Source organism: Embiotoca jacksoni, unplaced genomic scaffold, assembly GCF_022577435.1.
Source record: "Embiotoca jacksoni isolate LCO1_2020_lvr unplaced genomic scaffold, fEmbJac1.0.p SCAF_36, whole genome shotgun sequence".
Classification (NCBI taxonomy): Eukaryota; Metazoa; Chordata; class Actinopteri; family Embiotocidae; genus Embiotoca; species Embiotoca jacksoni.
Genome location: NW_027185388.1, coordinates 3889663 through 3911451, shown reverse-complemented (window position 1 = coordinate 3911451; position 21789 = coordinate 3889663). Strand labels below are relative to the sequence as shown.

At 43.4% G+C, this 21789-nt stretch overlaps 3 protein-coding genes across 5 annotated transcripts; 2 read left to right on the top strand and 1 right to left on the bottom strand.

The window, feature by feature from the left end:
* The first annotated feature begins 7430 nt into the window (after positions 1-7430).
* On the top strand, positions 7431-11691 carry fgf8b (fibroblast growth factor 8b). 2 transcript variants are annotated; one of them, XM_069165912.1, is made up of 5 exons: positions 7431-8151; positions 8262-8298; positions 8887-9067; positions 10546-10652; positions 10930-11691. In XM_069165912.1, exons 1-5 carry the CDS (start codon positions 8093-8095, stop codon positions 11224-11226), a joined length of 681 nt encoding a protein of 226 aa, XP_069022013.1. In that variant the 5' UTR covers positions 7431-8092; the 3' UTR covers positions 11227-11691. The 2 variants fall into 2 exon arrangements, with proteins under 2 accessions (XP_069022013.1, XP_069022012.1); XM_069165911.1 differs by having other exon boundaries at positions 8150-8298.
* An 890-nt stretch (positions 11692-12581) lies between these two features.
* On the bottom strand, positions 12582-15864 carry dpcd (deleted in primary ciliary dyskinesia homolog (mouse)). The gene is made up of 6 exons (XM_069165913.1): positions 15553-15864; positions 15003-15083; positions 14796-14920; positions 14568-14701; positions 14321-14423; positions 12582-13964 (listed from the first exon to the last, which is right to left on the bottom strand). The coding sequence occupies exons 1-6, from the start codon at positions 15614-15616 to the stop codon at positions 13860-13862; spliced, it is 612 nt and encodes a 203-aa protein (XP_069022014.1). The 5' UTR covers positions 15617-15864; the 3' UTR covers positions 12582-13859.
* On the top strand, positions 15862-21585 carry poll (polymerase (DNA directed), lambda). Of its 2 annotated transcripts, none has more exons than XM_069165910.1 (9): positions 15862-15903; positions 18108-18270; positions 18412-18709; positions 18846-18969; positions 19076-19414; positions 19503-19676; positions 19805-19930; positions 20615-20783; positions 20866-21585. In XM_069165910.1, the coding sequence occupies exons 2-9, from the start codon at positions 18156-18158 to the stop codon at positions 21225-21227; spliced, it is 1707 nt and encodes a 568-aa protein (XP_069022011.1). In that variant the 5' UTR covers positions 15862-15903; positions 18108-18155; the 3' UTR covers positions 21228-21585. The 2 variants fall into 2 exon arrangements, with proteins under 2 accessions (XP_069022011.1, XP_069022009.1); XM_069165908.1 differs by having other exon boundaries at positions 19805-19933.
* Positions 21586-21789: the final 204 nt, after the last annotated feature.

The window sequence follows — 21789 nt, the reverse complement described above, 5'->3', positions numbered from 1 at the left end:
AGTTAAAAATGTAAAAAACATACCTTCACTCTATTTCATTTTTGTCATATACAGGTTTAATTTCCTGAATTATATTTCTCACGGCTGACGTTGGCGCCGTTCCCGTAAAGTCCATCACCGAACTTCATCTTCCCACATTCTCATTCTGTTGTCGTGACGATGATTTACTGGTGAATGGGATGAAATCTGTGGCAAAAATAAATCTAAACCTGAGAAATAAATTGTCATTGAAAAAAAAAAAAAAAACTTGAAGGAAATTAGAGACCAAGATATCTGAGGGACAAACTGAGAGGAGAAAGAATCAAAATGGTCGCACTTATAAATAGAAAGCTTTGTCAGATAGTGACCAAGTGAGACAGAAATAAAGAAAAAAGGAAGCGGGAGAAAGGTAGAGAGAAAGAGGGAAGGAGAACCCGAGCAGGAGGGAGGCGAGGGGAGGTTGGGACTCCCAGAGGACCATTGAATTTCCTTTCTTTCTTCTCTCACTCCCAGGTCTGCACAGCTGTTTCAGGGCCGGGGGCTTCTTTCTCCAGAGCCCAGATGAAAGAGCCGCCCTAAGCAGCCCTGCAGGTAGGTCTGGTAAAGCCATTGCTCTTGGCTGTCCACTGCCCAACACATGAAATAAAAAAATAAAAAAAACGGCAGAAAGAGGAGGGAGTTTAGGGGAGGGAAAAAAAGAGGATGATTTAGACAAAGTTAGAGCGAAGAAGGAGAAAAGAAACAGAGGACAGAGATGACAGACAAGGATGGAGCTGGAGAGACGGATGAATGAGCGCGGGGGGTGGGGGGTGGGGGGGCTGGGGTTGGCTGAGGGCAGGTAAACCCCCCTCCCCCCTCCCCCTATAGGAATGATGTCTGCTTTTATTGACTTTGTTAAACCGTTTTCAATGCTACTTCCTATGTGTTTACAAGACAGTAAATCATGCTCCATTCGGGGAGGGGGGGCTTCGGGGTGAAATACAGGGGGGGGGGGGGGCAGCCAATTACACACACACACACACACACACGATGCTGATGCCACCTCAGGGCCTTTTGTTTTCACTTACAACAGCAAAGTGACTAATTTCAGGCTTCATGTCTGATGAAATTGTTGTTGAAATACTTACAGAAAGAAACAGAACTTCTCATAAAAGCTTCAGCAGATATTTTTTTTTTTTTTTTTTAATGTCACAAGGAACACCATTCAAAGTCGTTATGCAAACACATTTGGGTTATGGCTAAACTGGGTCCCTTAATCACTTCTACACACCGGGGTCATTCCCAGACAGTCGTTTCATCCACTTAAAGTCATTCGAGCTCAAACACGAGTAAGTACTTCAAAAACGTCATTGGATGGCTTGATTTTCCAAATTTTCTCACTGTGACAATTTTCTCAGGCTCTGGCAGTGGGACACACACACACACACACACACACACACACACACACACACACACACACACACACACACACCGAATCATCAGTGTGTGACTGAGCTGCTCGGAGAGGCTGAAAGGTAGACAGAAAGCTTTCTACGTCAGTTTAATGGCAGCAGGACGATTACTGCCCGTCACACGATGTCTTTCCAGCACGAAGAGTTTCATTTCTCACATGTGAATTTTTTTTTTTTTTTTAATAATAAAACTCACAAGATCTCTGCAGAAAAAAGAGATTCATGGCAGCAACAACTCAGTTATTTTCTTGTTTTGGTTGGACGACAGCAGATATCCTCCCGTCTAATTCTATTTGAAGAAAAACAAAACGGATACTTCAGGACATCCCAGAAATATACGACACCTCTGCGTGAAGAACGTGTTGACAGAACGCTTGTGACTCCAACACGTCTCCTCATGCAGAGAAAAGTCTCAGTGAAACTCTGCAGGAAGTCATTGTTCAAACTGGAAGGCTTTCAGGCTGATAATTAACAATTTACTCATTAATGAATGCCGTTGAAAATGTAGATAGTGGCAAGACATTAATAAAGTTTCTCACTTAATAATAAACCATCAGGTATGCAGTTACAATTGAAAAGTGCAACAAATAATAAGTATTCATTTATAAATGTTAGTTAAGAAATAGTGTAAAACATTAATGAACGGCAATTAACCAAGATGTCAGCTGTAATACATGTCAGTAAGTAAAGCGTTATAAACATCAAGTATGCAGTTAATAATGTAAACAAGTCGTTAATAAACCATCAGGTCTGTTCAAAATGTTTTTGTAAGTCATATTAAAAAAATAATAAACAATCATGTGAATGAAGGCGAGCACATCTGGATTAACAACTGGACACCAAGGGTCCCCCAAAGACTCAGATTACAACATGTTCAATGGTTATGATGGGATTAATTGCAAATTATTTGTCAACTTTGGGGGATTAAAATCATCTAAAGTGCATCGTGCATTGTTTGATCCGGTCGAAGGTGACTGACAGGTCACACAGAAGTTAGGAGAGAAACGGGGTTTGATTTTTTAACAAGTCTGCTAAACAAGTTGTTAAGAGAGACATTTTGGTCCAGATTTCCCAACGCAGCCATTTTCTAGAAGGTCGAAGGTCAAATGGTCGACTGGAGGGTTAATTTTTATGAGTTTAAGAGTTATGAGGACAATGCAACTGCAAACACCCCCAACCTAAAAAAACCAAAACAAAACGGTTCATTTTAGTGGTTTATAAATGTTTCACCAGGTAATCAACTGCCAGTTGTCGGATTAGATTTGAATGTAAATGCAGAAAACGAAGTGTTTAATTTCATTACTTTCTAATCCTGTGTGTCATCCAGCAGCAGCGATGTCGTGGAGCCGGCTGAAGGTGAGTCGCGGTTGCGGTGAAGCGGTTCCAGGTTCATTATGTGGTCGACGTTGTTGCGACGACGCGGCGGTGCGTAATTACAGCAGGTGGTCGGGGAGTTGTTCTTCTGAAAATCTGCTGAGGTTTTGGGCAGCGAGCGACGCGGCCAGCGGATGACACCGAGTGAATCACAGCATCTCACATTTTCTTTCCACCCAAACGCTCCGGCTCTGTTTTTTCTCTCCGTCCATGGTGTCTACCTTTCCATTGGCGCTGACTTACGCAAGAGTGTGTATTTTTATGTCTCGCATTAGCCGGGAGGAATAATACCGCTCAGTGAACGGTAGTCTGCTCGGCCTTTTCAGACATTCAGTCACTCCTCTTCTAAGAATAACCAACGTGCATGTTTGCCAAAAAGGTTCCTCTCTCTAATTTTTTTTTTCTTCATAGCGTCCAGCGATCGCCGTCTTTGTTCCTCACCCTCTGATACCGACGCTTCGTTTCAGAAAACTGTGATCCAAATGAGAAAAGCAGCATTGGGAGGCGAACAGAAAAAAGGCAAAAGGAGATCCGGGGCAAAGCTTGGACCGGCGTCAACTCTTCTCAAAATCATTAGGAGGCCAGAAAAGCTGGTCACCAGAGAATCTTGGGAGTGAGGCAGCAGACAGGTCGGTATGTAACCGAGCAGAATAAAAAATGATAGCTTTTGATCCGCTTTCAGAAGGAACCTTTTATGTTCAGCCTGGACAACTTTCAGCCGAACCCGTCTGACAGGTCGCCCGGTCCAACCGTCGTTTGTGTTTGCGGAGACGGAGTTGTTTCTAAATTGTACGTGACTGCGGTCGACTGCTGTGAAATGTAAGAGATGTTCGGACCGAACGGCACCGCAACAAATGTTCTCCGTCAGGTTTAAAAAAAAAAAAAGAAGAAAAAACTAGCTGAGACTCAGATGTTGTGATTAGTTAAAGGAGCAGTTCGACATTTTGGGATAAACGCTGATTCGTTTTCTTGTCAGAAGTTGGATGAGAAGATTTAAACCAATCACACGTCTGTTCACTCAATAGGAGACTGCGGCTAGCAGCCAGTTATATTAGCTTGGCATTAAAAAGGGAAACCAGGAGCGAAGAGAAAGAAACCAGGAGCGAAGAGAAAGAAACCAGGAGCGAAGAGAAAGAAACCAGGAGCGAAGAGAAAGAAACCAGGAGCGAAGAGAAAGAAACCAGGAGCGAAGAGAAAGAAACCAGGAGCGAAGAGAAAGAAACCAGGAGCGAAGAGAAAGAAACCAGGAGCGAAGAGAAAGAAACCAGGAGCCCGGCTGCGTCCGAATGTTAAAGAAACACAGAAAACGTTCCTATCAGCACCTCTAAAGAAACCTGCTGTCACAGACTCAACTTCCGTCGTTGGTTCTGACCGCCGTGCAAATGGAGGTTGCTCATAGTTGCATCCTAGTTTTCAAACTATCGGAGCAACTTTCAAACCAACCGACATCGACCACCACAAACAGCGGAGCTCCGCCCCCACTTGAACAGCTGAGCTCCGCCCCCGACGTGAACAGCGGAGCTCCGCCCCCGAGGGAAAACAGAGCACGACACCATGTCAGTAACTCATTGCTGCTGACTCCGACTTTAATTCCTCCATATTTTGACTGTTCGCATCAAAACTGCAGTTTAAAAGAAACCCTCGACTCCAACATCATCACACTCGACCACCTCAGCTGGCCTCCGATTGGTCGGTCCTGCGGAGGGCTGAACCTTCGTAGGAGCAGCGTTTCCAGACTATAATGTATCACAGCTAAAACTGAAGCTCACCAATTCAAACATGACATCTTATTTGTTTAAGCTGTACAACACTGAAGCTTTATGACAGGGACAGTTTCAGCAGGCACATCGCCTCTAGTGGGAACTGACGGTATTACATTTAAAACACAGAGAAACGTGTTCTCTTCTTTTATTCTGGGCAAAAAACAGATGTGTGAATTCTCCAAAATGTTGAACTATTCCTTGAAGAATTCCTTCTTCTTTTTTTTTCCAAACGAAAGAAATAAATTCTAATTTTCCCGTCTTTTTTTCTCTCGAGAACTTTTATCAAAGCTATTTGATCCTTTCACACTTGACCGCCACACAAACAATGTGATTAATTACAGGAACAATAAAGCCCAGATCTTATAGAATCCCAGCCAAACAAAGCCAAGTCAAATACTCACAATCACAGAACACTCTGTGCACAAAGTGGTTTGAATTCTGCTCAGATTCCCCCTCCGGCTCTTTTTAGTCAACTAACCCTGGAAATGTGGGAAATGCTGTCGACAGCTTTCAGCAGTTAAAGTGCTGAACTTCTGTCATTGTCTGGTCTTGGCTCACCTAAGAGTGGACAAAGACACAAGCTGGAAAGTATCTGAAGGACAATACGAGCCATGTTGTATTGAATTAGTGTCGCGTTCGCCAGAATACGAGACTCGGCTGCCTGTCCGGAGGGTCGGCAACGTTGACATGAACGTGTCAGAGGAGTTCATTGCGAATCTTGAATGAAACACTGCTGAGATGGATGTCAATGGGATTAAACAACAACATATTATATCTATTCATTAGTATTCATGATTTGCGTAACGAACTTTAGTCAGTAGAATCCAATTAAATTCACTCACCCAGTGCTAACATTTAGATATTAAAATACAATATTAAATCCAGCTCCAGAATAAAAGTGTGTATTCTCCCCATCCCTTAAAACAGAAACTTTAGAGTGAGTTATGTACAGTAGAGCTGCTACAGTGGGTTTTAAACACACACACACACACACACACACACACACACACACACACACACACACACACACACACACACACACACACAGTCTGGGACTCCAGCTCGCCTTCCCTTCTTAATCAGATTTTCTTTAAATGACCTGTGAGCGAACTGATCTGCGGGTTCAGACAGTCACACATTCACTCCTGATGAGTCATTGTGTGGTCGCTGTAATTATCATGCATGTGGATTTCATATCAGGATGTGCAATCATTGCTTCACAGGGGTCAAAATATGAAAGAACAAAGTGCTGAATTGTTCCAGGTGGCAAAATCACTTGTTGCAGCGTCCCGCTGGAACTAATAAGGCCGTCCATTTTCACCCTCTAAATCCCCCACATTGGCTAAAATGACTGATTTACAACTAAGACATTGACCAAACTCCCATAATTATATATGTATTGTATTTTACTGCTCTGTGTGAAAGGTGCAAAAGTTTCGCACACAGAACGTGGGCCCGCGTTCATAAAAGTCTCACAGGTAAGAGTCCGAGTCCAGAACCCTGTTTTGGCTCATTAAGATTTTAATCCGATTTGAGGCTTGGAGTCGGTAAACCTTCACGGTCTCTTCTGATTTAAAGTTTCTCACTCGATGGTGTCGTTGAGGGTTTAAATATACAGGAGACATTTAAAGGTGTGTTCAGTCAAGACATTTTTCAATTTGTGATTAATGTTTCATCTGCAGACAGCAGAGCAGTGAAGGCAGCATCTAACATGTCTTCTTTCTTTTTCACATGACTAAAGTTAGAGGAGAGCTTTGTGTTTAAAACAATACTCAAACTCTCATATGCTCATTAAAACAGTTTTTGTTGACATAATTGTTTCTCCCACTTGTTCTCCATGTTGACTTTCCTTCCTGATGAGATGGCGGTTAAACTCTACAGAGCAAATATGTGCCAAAGCTTATCTGAAGTTATAGAAATTAAATGGGCATCCTACAAAACTCACGCTTTTAATTTAAAATTCTCTTTTAATTTTTGAAAGCAAACAAAACCTGCCTCAGTGGACATGTGGATATCCAAAAATAGATTTAATCTACAAGGAAAAAGATGTTTACAACCAGTTTCTTTACGTACCAGATTAAAAGATTGTCAGTTGTTCAAACTTAAAGTCAATTCCTGACATTTAAAACATTCCCAAATTACAATTGTCCCTTTTCATCGAGCTGCTCTGTTGTCACAAAGAATAATTACTGCACGGTTGTTTGATGTATTGCATGAAGCCCTGCGGGGAGGGTAGCACACCAGAACCAGGACCCACCTCTCAAAACCAAACCCGGACTGTGAAACGTTTTGGAAGAGTGATTGTGGGCGAGAGAGCATTTGTATCCACGGCGAAGGCTTCAGATGTTATGTGAAAACCATTGTGTGTCATGTGTTCACATGGAATACATATTACTTACATATGTAGGATGAAAAAGTACATGGAGGAGGGTCCTGGGGGACAAACAACCTCTAACCTGCAGTCGGGGAATAAGTTAATGTAACTGTAGATTTTCTTAAGTACATGCCAGGGAAGTTTTCCAAGGGGACATTTCTGCTGATAGAAAACAAAGTGTTCTGTGATTTTACATGATGATCCAGTGATATCATGACGTGTGCATGAATGACATTAATGTGAATGATTGTGAATAAATGATTAAAAGATCTTTAGGGGCATGCTGATATCAGATTTCTTTTGTGCATCTAACCTGCTTTTTAACCACAAAATAAGTTAACTTCATTATATTTTTCATCTTATAGAGTGTTTGATTATACATTCATCTTACTGATGGATGTAATGTTTATACGATTTGCAGGAAACTAGTTGCAGGCTAAGTGTCTTAACAAGTATTCAGTTTCAACTTGGCTCCAGCCGGATCGCTCCGCCTGCTCTCGCCGAGGATATTGACTTTCCCGCAAGTTAAAGTATTTAAATGTGGAGGGAGACAGATGCTGTATGCGGACTGGAGGCGACCACAAGAAACACACGTGTGGGAGGAAGGTTGACGTTGGCGCTTCGCTCTCCGCGCATCTTCGAGACACAGCTGTGGCAACGTCGCTTCAACTTTTCGAACAAACAGCCGAGTTGCTACTCGCGAGTCATTCAACCTTTTTCTTTTTTCTTTTTTGATTAATCACTTCTTTTTTTTAGGAATTTCACATATTCGCGCTGATGCGTGCGTAAAACTAAAAAGAAAACCTTCAGTGTCAGAGCAAATCCAGGGGGATTGATTTCTACTTTAAAGCTTCATCTTTGATTAACTCCATGACACGAGGAGGATTTGATGGAGGTGCTTTGGTGACAGCGACTTCTACGTTTGGAATAGCAACGCAACGCCTTCAAACCGTCCCAACTTTTTGATTCTGTCAGTAGAGAGGAGAGCGGATCCTGATACCTGCATGGGACTCGTGACAGTTTTGGATCTCTTAATTGTCCCGCGTATCACTTTCCATGTGTAACAAGAGAGGGAACAAAACGGAGCTGAAATCCCCATCAGGAGGAACTTTATTTCCTAGAGCTTCCAGCACCGAATCAGTGGAGTATTCATGAAGCAATATTTGAACTATTACAGGATGAGGCTGAGAACATCGAGGTTAGGTTATCTGTAAGTAAAGACATGTCAACGCAACGCGGCTGTCTGTGTACCTCAATAAATTCCAGCAACAGGTTGGACCTTTTAATTTTGCTTTCTTTTTTTGTCTTTTTTTGCTGCAGGCTACTTCAGTTCACGGCGCTTTGCTTTTACGCACAGGTAACTCACGTTTTCACTTTAATAAAATATAATAAAAACTCTAATGTTGCATGAAGTTCTACTGGCTAATTAATGTAAGTAAAACTTAACAGGTATCAGGAACTCTGCTTATGCGGCTCATAGCCCGCCGTTTTTACTTCTGCAATAGGCTGCAATAACAATGAAAACATTTTATTATGAGTGCTATGGCAATTGGCAACAATTCAAACATCTTGAAAAGAGGTAAGCTGCAGCCTAAAAGGTAATTGTTAAAACATATGTGGACGGAGAGCGGCTGAAATGAGGAGAAGGAGAAGAAAAAAAGAAAAAAGGAAGAGAACCCATGAAGGGGTTGAAAGAGCATCAGCATCAGAGGGAAATGTCATCCACCGGGTTCCTTGAAAGCATCTCCAAAACACAAATAAATGAAAGAACACAAAGCAGGCTGCTGTATTTAAATATGATGAATGAACGGCGTGAAGGGCCTTTGGCCGTTTGACTGACAGCCTGCTCACAGTTCGCTCATTTGCAGTCAAGTAAAATTCTGCAGCATTAAAAACAACTAATCTCATATGTGACGTGACATGTGTTTCCTATATTGTCCGGCAGAACACTGTGCAGTCTCCTCCTAACTTCAAGCACCATGTCACCGAGCAGAGCCGGCTGTCGGACCGGACGAGCCGCAGGCTGACCCGAACCTACCAGCTGTACAGCCGCACCAGCGGGAAACACGTCCAGGTTCTGGCCAACAAGCGGGTCAACGCCAACGGAGACGACGGGGCGGTGCACGGTAGGAACCGAATGAGCTGTGGACGGGACCGGCGGGGAGGAATGTGGGTCAGAACCACCAAAGCCAGAATTTACAAAAAAGAAAAAAAACTTAACATTTAACCACTTTTAAGTTAATTGATGAGAGGTACGTGCAAAATATCACGAGGACACGTCACGGAATTTACCTTCTACACATTTGACTGAACATCCTGGGTTAACCTTCCTCTCTGACGTATGCAACAACATAATCAGACTGCATGTCGTTTTTATATGTAATAAATAAGCAGCTCAACAACATATGTTAATGTAGTCAGGGAAAGCACTTAACTTGAAGCCGGCGTTATGGCCCAGATCAATCAAAGCCCGTGACAGCTAAAGGCCATCCTTTTCCTACATTTCAATGCTTTTAAAACCTCCTGAAAACAGTAAAATGCGAAACATGTTCACCTTACAAACACGGGAATTGTATAAATTCAATGGCGCGCGGGGCGGTGTTGAAAGGCAGAATAAATTCTGTCGTTTTTGGCAGCCGGCAGGAAAAACAGTCGGAGCCAGGAGAAACAGGATAGTAGCAATAGTCAACATCGTTAGTGGCATCGGGGTTGCCATCTTTTATGGCCTCATGCAGATTATTTATTACTGCAGCGTGCTGGTGGTCCAGAAAGTCCTTGACACCTGCTGATGGACTTCAGCAGGGACGTTTTTCTTTACTTTTAGCAGAGAAAAAAAAAACACCAAAAAACTGCCTTAAAGTTAAAGGGGGCATAGTTCCTGTCACCAGAGGGTTTCTGTGTCTGGCCATCTTTCCACCGCAGCCACCAACCATCCATCCACCTCTCTGCCGGCCGCCTGCTTTCTTGGACACTGACTTTATGAGGAATTTTCATTGCTTTACAACTCAATGTATGACTCAATTTATAAGCAGCGGTGAAGTCAGCATCTTCACTTTAAACCTTTCCCTCTCCCTGGGTGCACTTTTTGTCTTTTCGATTTTCTTTGCCTCGACTCGACATTCACAGAGAGGGAGTCGGTCGTGCACACAACTGGCTACACATCCTAAGTGGGTGTCACTCTTGTAACTGGCCCAGATCTGACCGTTGCTCTGTGCTTGTGGCTGGTTCCCCGACCGCAGTGTTCTCACTCTCCTTTATCCCCCCGGTCTGAGCTGCATCACCGCACGGCATTTACAGACATTCACAAACAATCACGCCGCGCGAAATCACTATCATTTGATGCTATTTTGGACGGCTTGTACGCTTTGTTAAGAGGCGACTGCCGGATCCCAAAAAAAAAGGGGTTAAGAGGGAATTTATGTCATCTTGAGGACTGCTGGCTGCCTGGTTAAGATCCTTTCAGGACAATTTAATGCTGTTTAATGATGAGGTGATGCACTTTAATTCAGTCTCTGCCGTACGTGAAGAACACACTCAGAGGAAAGTGGACTCTGTGACATCATCACCGTCATCTCATTGTTTGTGATGTGTTTTGTCTGTGCAGCTAAACTGGAAGTGGAGACCGACTCTTTTGGAAGTCGCATCCGCATTAAAGGGGTGAAGACAGGATACTACATATGTATGAACAAGAGGGGGAAGCTGATTGGCAAGGTAATCTGGAATTCATCGTTCTGCGGCTGCATGAGACTGCAGCCACATCTTGAAGTTTGTCTGTTTCTGGGAAATGTTATTCCAGATTTACAGCTTATGGCGACACATTGTTGAGACACATTTCAAAAGCCAGAACAAATTAGATTTTGAGATTTGTGTGAGCAGCCCTCCGAAGGTTTCAAAGACTATTTGATTGTCTGGAATTAAAGATGATGTTTCCACTTCCTTGGACGTCGTCCAAACTCTCTCAACTTCTCCCCGCTTTCTTGTTTCCCAGCGGAAAGGACGAGGCAAAGACTGCATCTTCACCGAGATTGTTCTGGAAAACAACTACACGGCGCTGCAGAACGCCAAGTACGAGGGCTGGTACATGGCTTTCACACGCAAGGGCCGCCCGAGGAAGGCCTCCCGGACCAAGCAGCACCAGAGGGAGGCCCACTTCATGAAGCGTCTGCCCAGGGGCCACTTGCTAAGCGAGAGGAGGCCGTTCGACGTGCTCCCTCTGCCCGTCCCCGCGCACGCTTTCAGCAAGCGGACTAAACATTCCCATCAGCAGCGCTCGGGGCGACGCTGAGGACCCAAACCCGCTGAGGGAGAACCGTGGACGGAACCAGCACAGAAGAACCACTGCAACACAGAACAAGTGCTCAGAGCGAGATTAACTTTCACAGTCAAGTGCCCATACACGTTTTGCCTCATTTGTGGACTCATTATGTAATTCTGTGTAACTGGATTGTATGTAAACATTGACTATCTAATCTGTAGGGAGGACTTTTCTTTTTCTTATTAAATCAGGGGGGCATTTAAAGTTACTGAAAGAGCTCAAGAATAATGTCAAGAATGAAAACTTTTGGTTAGAAGTTAACCAGCTCAGCAATAAAGAATGTTTCAAAAGAGAAATGTGTACGATGAAGCTAGACATGGCAGCTATCTGTGGTTACAGCATCTGAGCCTCAGTGGACATGCTATCTTGCCTTTAGGAGGCCTTTTTTTTTTTTGGAGAACATGTAACCTGTTTTTTTTTTTTCTACATATATGAATATATTTTTACTGTAAAAATGTAAATTACATCAAATGATGGAGATATTTATTGTAGAGTGTATATTAAAACCACTAAGGAATCAGTTCCCAAGCTCTGTGGCTTTTCTCTGCTGGTTGTTTTGGGACGGGAAGCTCGCATACAATGTTGGTCGCCCCCAAAAACTGTTGTTTTTTTTTTTTTTTTCCCTCCTCCTCCTCCTTCAAGCTGGAGACCCAGATAACTGAGGGGCAATATCTGTGACAGGCTACTGAATTCAATGTGCTCAGCAAGTGAGACTTGGGCCTGAATGGCCCAAGCTATGCATTAAAAGCGATGAGGTCAGCCCACCATTTTGGCCCAAACAAAGGTTACCACCATGTAGTTGCATTTCTCACGATCGCACACCGTAACCCTCTGATCAAATGGGCCCTTTGTGAAAGCTCATATAAAAGGGCATGTTATACAATAGTGGGTTCGAATAATAACACGAGGAGGGGTCAGTTATCAAAAAGAAGCCAGTCACACAGGGAGGGGTGAGGGGGTTCGGAGGGGAGAGGGAGCCGAGGGGCTGCAGAAAAAAAAAAAGCACCCAGGGCCTGTGTGGCAAACTGTGGCATCGACTGAAAGAGGGGGAATGGCTGGGAAGAGGCATTCGGGAATGAAAGGGAGGCAGAAAAGAAGCCCTCTTCCCAGAAGCAGTTGAGCATGACCATCAGAGGCCAAATGACAGGGGAGGAAGAAGACCCTGAACAGAGGCGCTCGGCTGCTCTCACAAAGCTCGAGCTGGACGGCCAATTTGTTAGTTGCTGTTTGCTGCCGCGGGAATTTGTTTTGACAGCAGAAGACAGTGAAGTATTAAAGAAAAAAACCCTGAATGAACATTTTAGATTTACTTACTCAACAACAGAAACTTTTGTTATGTTTAATGCTGTTAGAATCAACACGGCAGCTCTTTAAAGCCTTAAAACGGTCACATTTTTGTCATATCAGAGAATTCAAAAAAACACATTTAACAAGTCCCTCAGAAGAATTCCCAGAACAATGGAGGCCAACTGGCTTCATAATGTTTTCTTGTATTCCTGTTCTTTCCCTCTGGAAGAAGACAAAGCACAATGGCGACAGAGACCTGTGGTTTTGTCGCTGCCTTTTTGCACTTGCTCTCTCTGGGTTTGGACAAGTGGTAAAAAAATGCAAGGAATCACAAAAGGCTGAAACCATCTAAATTTAAATGCCATTGTCTCATTCTAACAGCGCTGCTCTTTTTTTCTTTTTTTTAATCCACTGTCTAAGTATTTCTGACTGGACAGAGGTTTGTTTGTTTTTTTATTTATTGAATTTGGTGAAAAAGTAGATAAATATCCAGCTTTATTATTTTTCTTTTGCGCACGTCATACACTGTAAATACAAAAATATGTATAAATATATATATAAATATATATATAAATATATATATATAAAACATATAAATATATATATATATAAAACATATATATCTATCTATATATATATATATATATATGGATGTAAAATGTAAAATGTCCATTCCTATTTCTTTTCAAACTAAACTTGCATCTATTTCTGACCTGTCTTTTCGCCACTAAGTCCGAGCGGCTCTCTGTTGTAACGGGAAACGCCGACGCCGGGTTCAGTAATGGCTTTCAGGGTGGCCCGCTACATGCAAGGAACATGAGGCCATTCAGTCAACACAAACGGGACGTCCTCGTGCTTGTGACCTCGGAACGAACAGGCATGAAGCATTGTGTGTTTAGAGTGTTTTACAAGGACATGAATGAGAGGAGGCTGCTGGGTGACGTGACCCCCATCAAAACTGCTCCTTCGGTAACAAGAACAAAAACTTCATACACAGTTGTGGTACAATTAAAAAATAATCAAACTCATTTATGTGTCAAAGAAATAATTAGAAGGGAAAAGTTAATAAATCTAGTTGTAAGACTGCAAAATGTGATATATTTGTTTTTAATTGAATATGTCTGTATAAAATATAAACGACTGGACACATTTCAACACTAATAACTCCAGTAAATGGACCCGAATTAAACTGCTGTCGAGGCACTGAGAGTCTTAACGAAGCGATCCGGTGACGAAGAAGAGAAACGAGAGCTCACGTGTGACGCTGCGAGAGGTTCTGCTCTAAATGAAACCCAGAACCATCACACAGGCAGAAGTCACTGCGTTTTGCAGTCACCGTCCCCTCCGGTGGTTCCCTTCAGCTTCTTCACCTCCCCCAGCAGCTCCTCCTCCACGGCCAAGACCTCGCTGGGTTTCTTGTACTGGACAAGAGAGAGAGAGAGAGAGAGAGAGAGGAGGAATAATGACGTTCTCCGTGCACACATCGTTCACCGTGATCATGTTGAAGGAACAATAAAAATAGAGCAATTATCATGAGCATGAAAAATAATTAAAAATGAGTAGAATATCAATTTAAAAAAAGTAATATAGGTTGAATGTATCTTCTGCGAGTGAGGGGGAGACTTTCTGGATTTTCTTTGGATGTGTGAAAATAAAAAAAATGTGCATTCAACACTCATTTCTAGGAAATAAGAGTTTCATTCTGACATTGTTATATTCTGACTCATTAGGCAACTCAAAATGTACACTACAAGATGAATTAATTTGTCAGACTTACGCTGACTATCAAGGTGTTGTTGGCGTGAGTGAAGCTGAGCGCGGCGCCGTCCAACGGCAGCTGACTTCGATCCAGATCAGGAATACTGAACTTCTTATAATACCTGTGAGGACGTGGAGAGGATGTCACTGATCCAGCAGCATGTAATGTATTGTAAACAGTGCCATCTATAGGCAGGACGTGAGGACTGCATGCAACAAGTGGACAACACAGGAATGGAAAAGATGGTCATCCGCTGCACAGCTACTTTTTGTTTGAGGTTTTTATGACGACGCATCTCTCCGAAGGCTCCACTGAAACACTGAAGACGTCTTTGGGGAAGCAGAGGTTGCGGATTCTCCACTGGAAGCTCGTCTTTGTGTCTTTGCGCATAAACACAGGCTGAAAAAAAAGAAAAAACACGGATAAAAGAACAAACAAATCAATTATGCATCTCCAAGGATTCAAATGTCAATCGAAAACATAAAAAACCCACATTGGAGCAGTTCTCCTTGATCACATCAGAGTCCAGAGAGGCGACGGGGTTCCCGAGCGGCTCTCCGACCTCCAGCTCCCACTGACCCGCGACTCCAAACGTCCCTTTCTGGCGCCACTTTCGCACTGAAATGTACAAAAAAAAGTTTGATAACTTCGATAAGTTACAAATGAAGCTGTGTAAAACTCTACAGTTTGTTTCGCTTACCGAGGAGCTCGTCGGTCTTCAGGTCGTACTCTTCTGACATTTCCTTTCCATCTGTGAACAGGTAGTGGATCTTCCGTTTTCCTGGAGGTTCAGTTTGGAGACATAAAGGACACAAATTACAACTAAACCAGAATGTGTTTGTATTTTTTAACAAAAACAAACAGACTAGTTTCAGTACTAAAACAAGATAATTGGGATAAATCGTTTTCCAAATAAAACCAACTGTTTGTAGTTATATACAGGAGGTAAGTATGGATTCAATTATTGAAAGAGTCCATGTCAGGACAGTTAGGAAACACAGAGAGCAGGAAATCATTCATTTAGGGCATAAAACGTCTTTTATTGGACGTGTTTTTATGTTGTACACAATAATTACAAGACCAGATGTGCCACCTGCTTCTTGCGTACTAACACTGCTGTTAGCTGGAAAAGCTAAAGTTGCTAAAAGCTGAAGTTAAACTACTTCAAGTCAACAAAACGAAACGAGCTCTGGTGAGGCGACAGAAGTGACTCCTTCCGGTTAAAAACCGGTTCACTTCGCGGTACTCACCGTCGTGTATCAGCGCCGTTTTCTTTGATGATTTCAGGACATCAAACCAGCTTTGAACAGCCATGTTTCCAGAAAAATGTTTGTTTAAGGCACTTCCGGACTCAACCCGTCACCACAGCAACCGTGGTCAAAACGGAAATTAAACAACACAATTGTTTACAGAACTGGTCAAACATTATTAGTACAACTGTTATTTACATCACAACGGGATATGTAAATGTGTTATATGATTTGTTACATGTTAAACAAAAAACAAACCGAGTAATTGACCCGGAAGTTGAACATTTTGAACTGACCGGTGTCCCCTTCCTCCGCCGTGTTTCCGGTCTGTGTGGTTCCGTCCCAAAAGGGGTAAGAAAATAAAATACTCCAGTTTAGAGAGTTTTCAGCTTCAAAGCGTTCAGTTGTGTTTGGGAGAGTTGAAGTGAATTTAAACGGAGTTTGTATATTGAGTTGAAAATGATAAATGAAACAGTCTAAATACGAACTAATGCTAACGGTAGCTCAGGCTAAAGGTGGTTAGCTCACGCGGTATTTTGAAAACACGGATGGATTTTTATTAGCCTGTTTGAAAGAAGCAGGATTAACTGGACATCCACCCAAACATCTGGTCAGTTAACTGAACATCCACCCAAACATCTGGTCAGTTAACTGAACATCCACCCAAACATCTGGTCAGTTAACTGAACATCCACCCAAACATCTGGTCAGCTAACTGGACATCCACCCAAACATCTGATCAGTTAACTGGACATCCACCCAAACATCTGATCAGTTAACTGAACATCCACCCAAACATCTGGTCAGTTAACTGGACATCCACCCAAACATCTGATCAGTTAACTGAACATCCACCCAAACATCTGGTCAGCTAACTGGACATCCACCCAAACATCTGGTCAGCTAACTGAACATCCACCCAAACATCTGATCAGTTAACTGGACATCCACCCAAACATCTGATCAGTTAACTGAACATCCACCCAAACATCTGGTCAGTTAACTGGACATCCACCCAAACATCTGATCAGTTAACTGAACATCCACCCAAACATCTGGTCAGTTAACTGGACATCCACCCAAACATCTGGTCAGTTAACTGAACATCCACCCAAACATCTGGTCAGTTAACTGGACATCCACCCAAACATCTGATCAGTTAACTGAACATCCACCCAAACATCTGATCAGTTAACTGAACATCCACCCAAACATCTGGTCAGTTAACTGGACATCCACCCAAACATCTGGTCAGTTAACTGAACATCCACCCAAACATCTGATCAGTTAACTGGACATCCACCCAAACATCTGGTCAGTTAACTGGACATCCACCCAAACATCTGATCAGTTAACTGAACATCCACCCAAACATCTGGTCAGTTAACTGAACATCCACCCAAACATCTGGTCAGTTAACTGGACATCCACCCAAACATCTGATCAGTTAACTGGACATCCACCCAAACATCTGATCAGTTAACTGAACATCCACCCAAACATCTGATCAGTTAACTGGACATCCACCCAAACATCTGGTCAGTTAACTGGACATCCACCCAAACATCTGGTCAGTTAACTGAACATCCACCCAAACATCTGGTCAGTTAACTGGACATCCACCCAAACATCTGGTCAGTTAACTGGACATCCACCCAAACATCTGTTAACTAAAATCATCTTCACCTTTGAAATGTGTACGCTGACTTTTTATTTTAATAAACATGAGTGATTAATGCAGATCTTTACTGATTATTGGTATTTTTACACCAGTTTTTCTCTCCAGCAGCAGTAAGTTAGAATATTTGTTTCACCTCCATCAAATTTAAAGTTCTGAAACTGCTGCTGGATTCAAAATATTAAAAGTGCAAAGTTTGTTTCTATTAAAGTTCAGTCTGATTTATCCTAAAATATGCGGTAAAAGAAAAGTGTCTTCTGCAGCTCTCTGCTGCCGTCATGTCATTAAATACAAAATAATAAAAAGGGAGTGTCGGCTGTTAACATTAAATGTGCATGAATTTTTATTTCAATATATTTTTTATAACTGGTTCCTGCACAATGAGCACAAATCAGAAATGAAAGTCGATGTGATACACATGTCCACCTCTGTCTCATGCATGTCAGGGGAAGTAGGGCTGCAGTTTAGGGGGCGGGACACATTTGGCCACGCCCCCTGGAGACACCACTAAAATACGAAATTGTTCGCCAGGAGTGACGCGTGTTAAAGTCGCCAAAAATGCAGTTGTTTACGGAGACTAATAATAATTCTTTGCATTACAATAGAGCTTTCACATCATCCGGTGCTCGACCCTAATTATTAATATTCCTGAAATTCAAATGAACTAATATTATACTGTCTTACAAAAGGTTGGTTAGCTTGTTTTTTTTCTTATTAATACGTTGTGCATTGCATTGTGGGACATTTTAAAAGGACAATAACGTTGTTCAACGCGGTTAGAGAATCCGTCTGTAGTGTACATTTATTATTCAGCTTATGCTTCAGATTTCTGGGTGCAGATGTGGAGAAAAGTTCATAATTTTCCTTTATGCCGCAGGCCGCCCCCCTCCCCCCCGAACCCCAGACTCCTCCCTCTTCAGTCAGAATGGAGCCTCGTCATGGGATCATGAAAGCGTTCCCCAAAATTAAAAGGGCCAAAGTGCTCCAGGGAAAAGACGGGCCTCCACTGAAGAAGAAACCTGAAGACTGTGATGTCACAGGTGCTTATTGAGTCTGAATGTGTGTCTGCATTAAAGAGGGAATAAGTGAAAGATATGAGTAAAACAGATTAAGAGAGAGACATCCAAGTATATGCCAGATAAATGAAACCTGTTCGCTCACTGTGACCTCGTCCACCTCAGGAAACACTTTTCACGGCGTCACGGTGTTCCTGCTGCCGGCTGGAATCGGAAACGCCAGAAGCCAAATCTTCCAAAGACAAATCCATCAGAACGGAGGACGGACGGAGAGCTGGCTGCGTCCCGGAGTCACTCATGTGGTGGTGGATGACACCATGGACTGTGACAGGGCTCTGCGCCTGTTGAAGGTGGACCGTGTGCCCCCTGGTGTCCAACTGGTGAAGTGCACCTGGTTGAGCTTGTGCATCACTGAGAAACAGCTGCTGGATGTCGACAGCTACAGCCTGCTTTTACCCAAAAGGTTTATGAGCCAATATTAAAGTCTAAAAGCGGTTCTCTGTGTTTCTGTCGGCTGATCGTCCTTTTTCTGTACAAAAGTGTGTTTTACGATAACTTAATGACTAATCTAACATCTTTTAAATGTTCTCTCCACTCAGGGACTCGAAGCATGAAAATATCAAAGAAGAGTCGCCAAGTCTGAAACCTGCCGGAGGAACAATCGTAGAAGCGGTGACGGATCGGAGCGAGCAAGAGGAGCCCGGAGACGTGCTGAGTTTCCAGGTCAGGAGAGTAAAACACTGTTTTACACGTTTCTTATTGGGGTTTTTTCAGTCAGAAATCTAAAAACACGTAAAAACAGTCTGCTGACGTTACATCCTTCTCTCAGACGGTCCCGGACAACAAAGAAGAGTTACACGGAGAAGAAGACGGCGTCTCTCAGAACGACTTGGAGGCTCTGCTCACCGGCCAGCACCCCACCGACGAGACCCCCGACCCCGGCCCGCGACCCGGTCCGGACGCCGCGGCTCCGAGGCCCGTCTCGGGGAACTGGGTCTGCGCCCAGTCGTCTCAGTCCAAAAGTAATAACTTCAACAAGCACATCACAGACAAACTGGAAGTGCTGGCGAAGGCCTACACGCACCAGGGGGACAAGTGGAGGGCGCTGAGCTACTCCAAGGCTGTCAACGCGCTGAAGAGCTACCACAAGCCCGTCACATCATATCAGGTAAACCCAACGCCGATATCGCCTCAGGTGTCATATCGGGATCATCGAGCTTCTGTTTTAAATCACAACTTGTTTTTACTGGTTTCAGGAAGCTTGTCAGATCCCGGGAATAGGAAAACGCATGGCCGACAAAATCGATGAGATTATGGAGAGCGGCCACCTGCGGAAGCTGGATCACATCGGGGAGGCCGTGCCGGTGTTGGAACTCTTCACCAACATCTGGGGCGCCGGAGCCAAAACCGCACAGCTGTGGTACCAACAGGTAAAAACACAGAAGATAATACCCTCAATAAATAGTTGTTAGTTTTATATGTTAGTTAGTAGTAAATGTCTGATATGTCAGACATATTTTCTATAAAACTTTTCCTAAAAATGTCATTTGTCGATCAGGGATTTCGCACTTTGGAGGACATCCGCACAAAAGCTCACCTGAGCAACACTCAGAAAATAGGACTGAAGCACTACGAGGACTTTCTGGACCGGATGCCCAGAGAAGAAGCGGCCGCCATCGAGAAAGTGGTAATACGTCTCCATTTGTCACGACGCTGGTGACTGAAATACCGTCTTCTTTCACTACTTCAGTGTGTTTAGTTTACTTAGAGGTAACATATCTTTGGGAAAGACCCCCCCCCCTCGAAACCGAATTTGGAAAGCCGAGGCCCTGAAGTAGGAAAAAGTTTGTGTCAGCTTTCCTTTACTGCTCAATAATGTGAAAACCAGACTGTATTCTCACAAAGTGGAGCATCCCAAAGGGGAAAAGTAAATCCTGAAACTTGCTGCATCTTAAGTTAGCCAGATACCTGTTCACTCCAGAGCGTCAAGTACGACGCGAGTAGTTTTCATATTGTATTACTTGGATTTTCTTTTTCCCCCCGAAGCTGCCAGATAGAGAGCGCACACACGAGATAGATGACTAAAGCATGTGTGCTCCCTCAGGCTTGTCAAAATAATATGTGATGCTTTAGCGAGCCTACCTCCCAGTATTTGGCTGGAAACAGGTAAAAGCTTACTTGTTGGGCGGCGGGGGGGCACGCAGTGAAAACAAGGCGAGGTACCAAATAAAAACTGCACAGCTAAATATTTAAAAACACAAACAACCCCGTACTGATAGGAAGATTAAAAACTAAGAAGTTCAAGGGAACTTCCTTCCCTTGAGGACAGCTGACAGCCTGTATTTGGGGTTTTTCTGGGTATGTGCAGGTGAAAGATGCCACGCTGGCCGTCGACCCGGGTCTGGTGGCGATGGCGTGCGGCTCCTACCGCCGTGGAAAGGCCACATGCGGAGATGTTGACGTGCTCATATCGCACCCCGACGGCAGGTCCCACAAGGGCATCTTCAGCAAGGTGTTACAGAGCCTCCGTGACAGCGGTGAGCTTCCATCGAGCTTCATTTCTCATGTTTATTTTCCTTCAGAGAAACTAAAATAAAACACGATGGTTTCTTTTCTCAGGGTTTTTGACGGACGACCTGGTGAGCCACGAGGAGAACGGAGAGCAGAAGAAGTACATGGGCGTGTGCCGTCTGCCCGGACCGGGCCGCCGCCACCGCAGGCTGGACGTCATCGTGGTGCCCTACGACGAGTTCGCGTGCGCCATCGTGTATTTCACCGGGTCGGCACACTTCAACCGCTCCATGAGAGCGATGGCGAAGACCAAACGTATGAGCCTGTCGGAGCACTCGCTGAACAAAGACGTGGTACGTCGAGGGAGCCTGAAGGTGTTCGGTGGCACGCCGCTTCCCACGCCGACGGAGAAGGATGTTTTCAGTCTTTTAGGAATACCGTACCGACGGCCTCCTGAGAGGGACTGGTGAGGATGGAACAGCCTCGTCTGATTTCATGGAAAAAATAATCATGTTCACGGTGAATGCTGACACTTTTAAGGATGTTTAACTACAGATCACAGAAGAGCCCTGTTTGACTTGAATGCTAATTTTATGATGGATAGTGATGATATCACCAAGTGAGGGAACTGGTCCTTTAAAGACATGTTAATATATAAGGATGCTGGATGCTTTAAAGTAAGTATGCATCTATAATGCTGATGTAGCGAAAACATTTCCCCTTGGGGATTAATAAAGTATCTATCTATCTATCTGTCTATCTGTCTGTCTATCTGTCTATCTATATTTAAGTATATTTTGGTAATGTTAATAAAATGTAATAAAATTGTCTACTGTGTGTCTTATGACTGATTTATATTCACAAACAAAGTCCTATTAACAGTATAAACGAGCCTTTAGAACAATGCAGAACCACTTTTATCAATTAAATTCGGTCCAACATGCAACACGAACCATAACTTTAAATTAGTAATGAGAGGAGAAGACTTGACTGTGTTTTGAACGTGTTCCCATGAAACAGAGAAGAGCAACC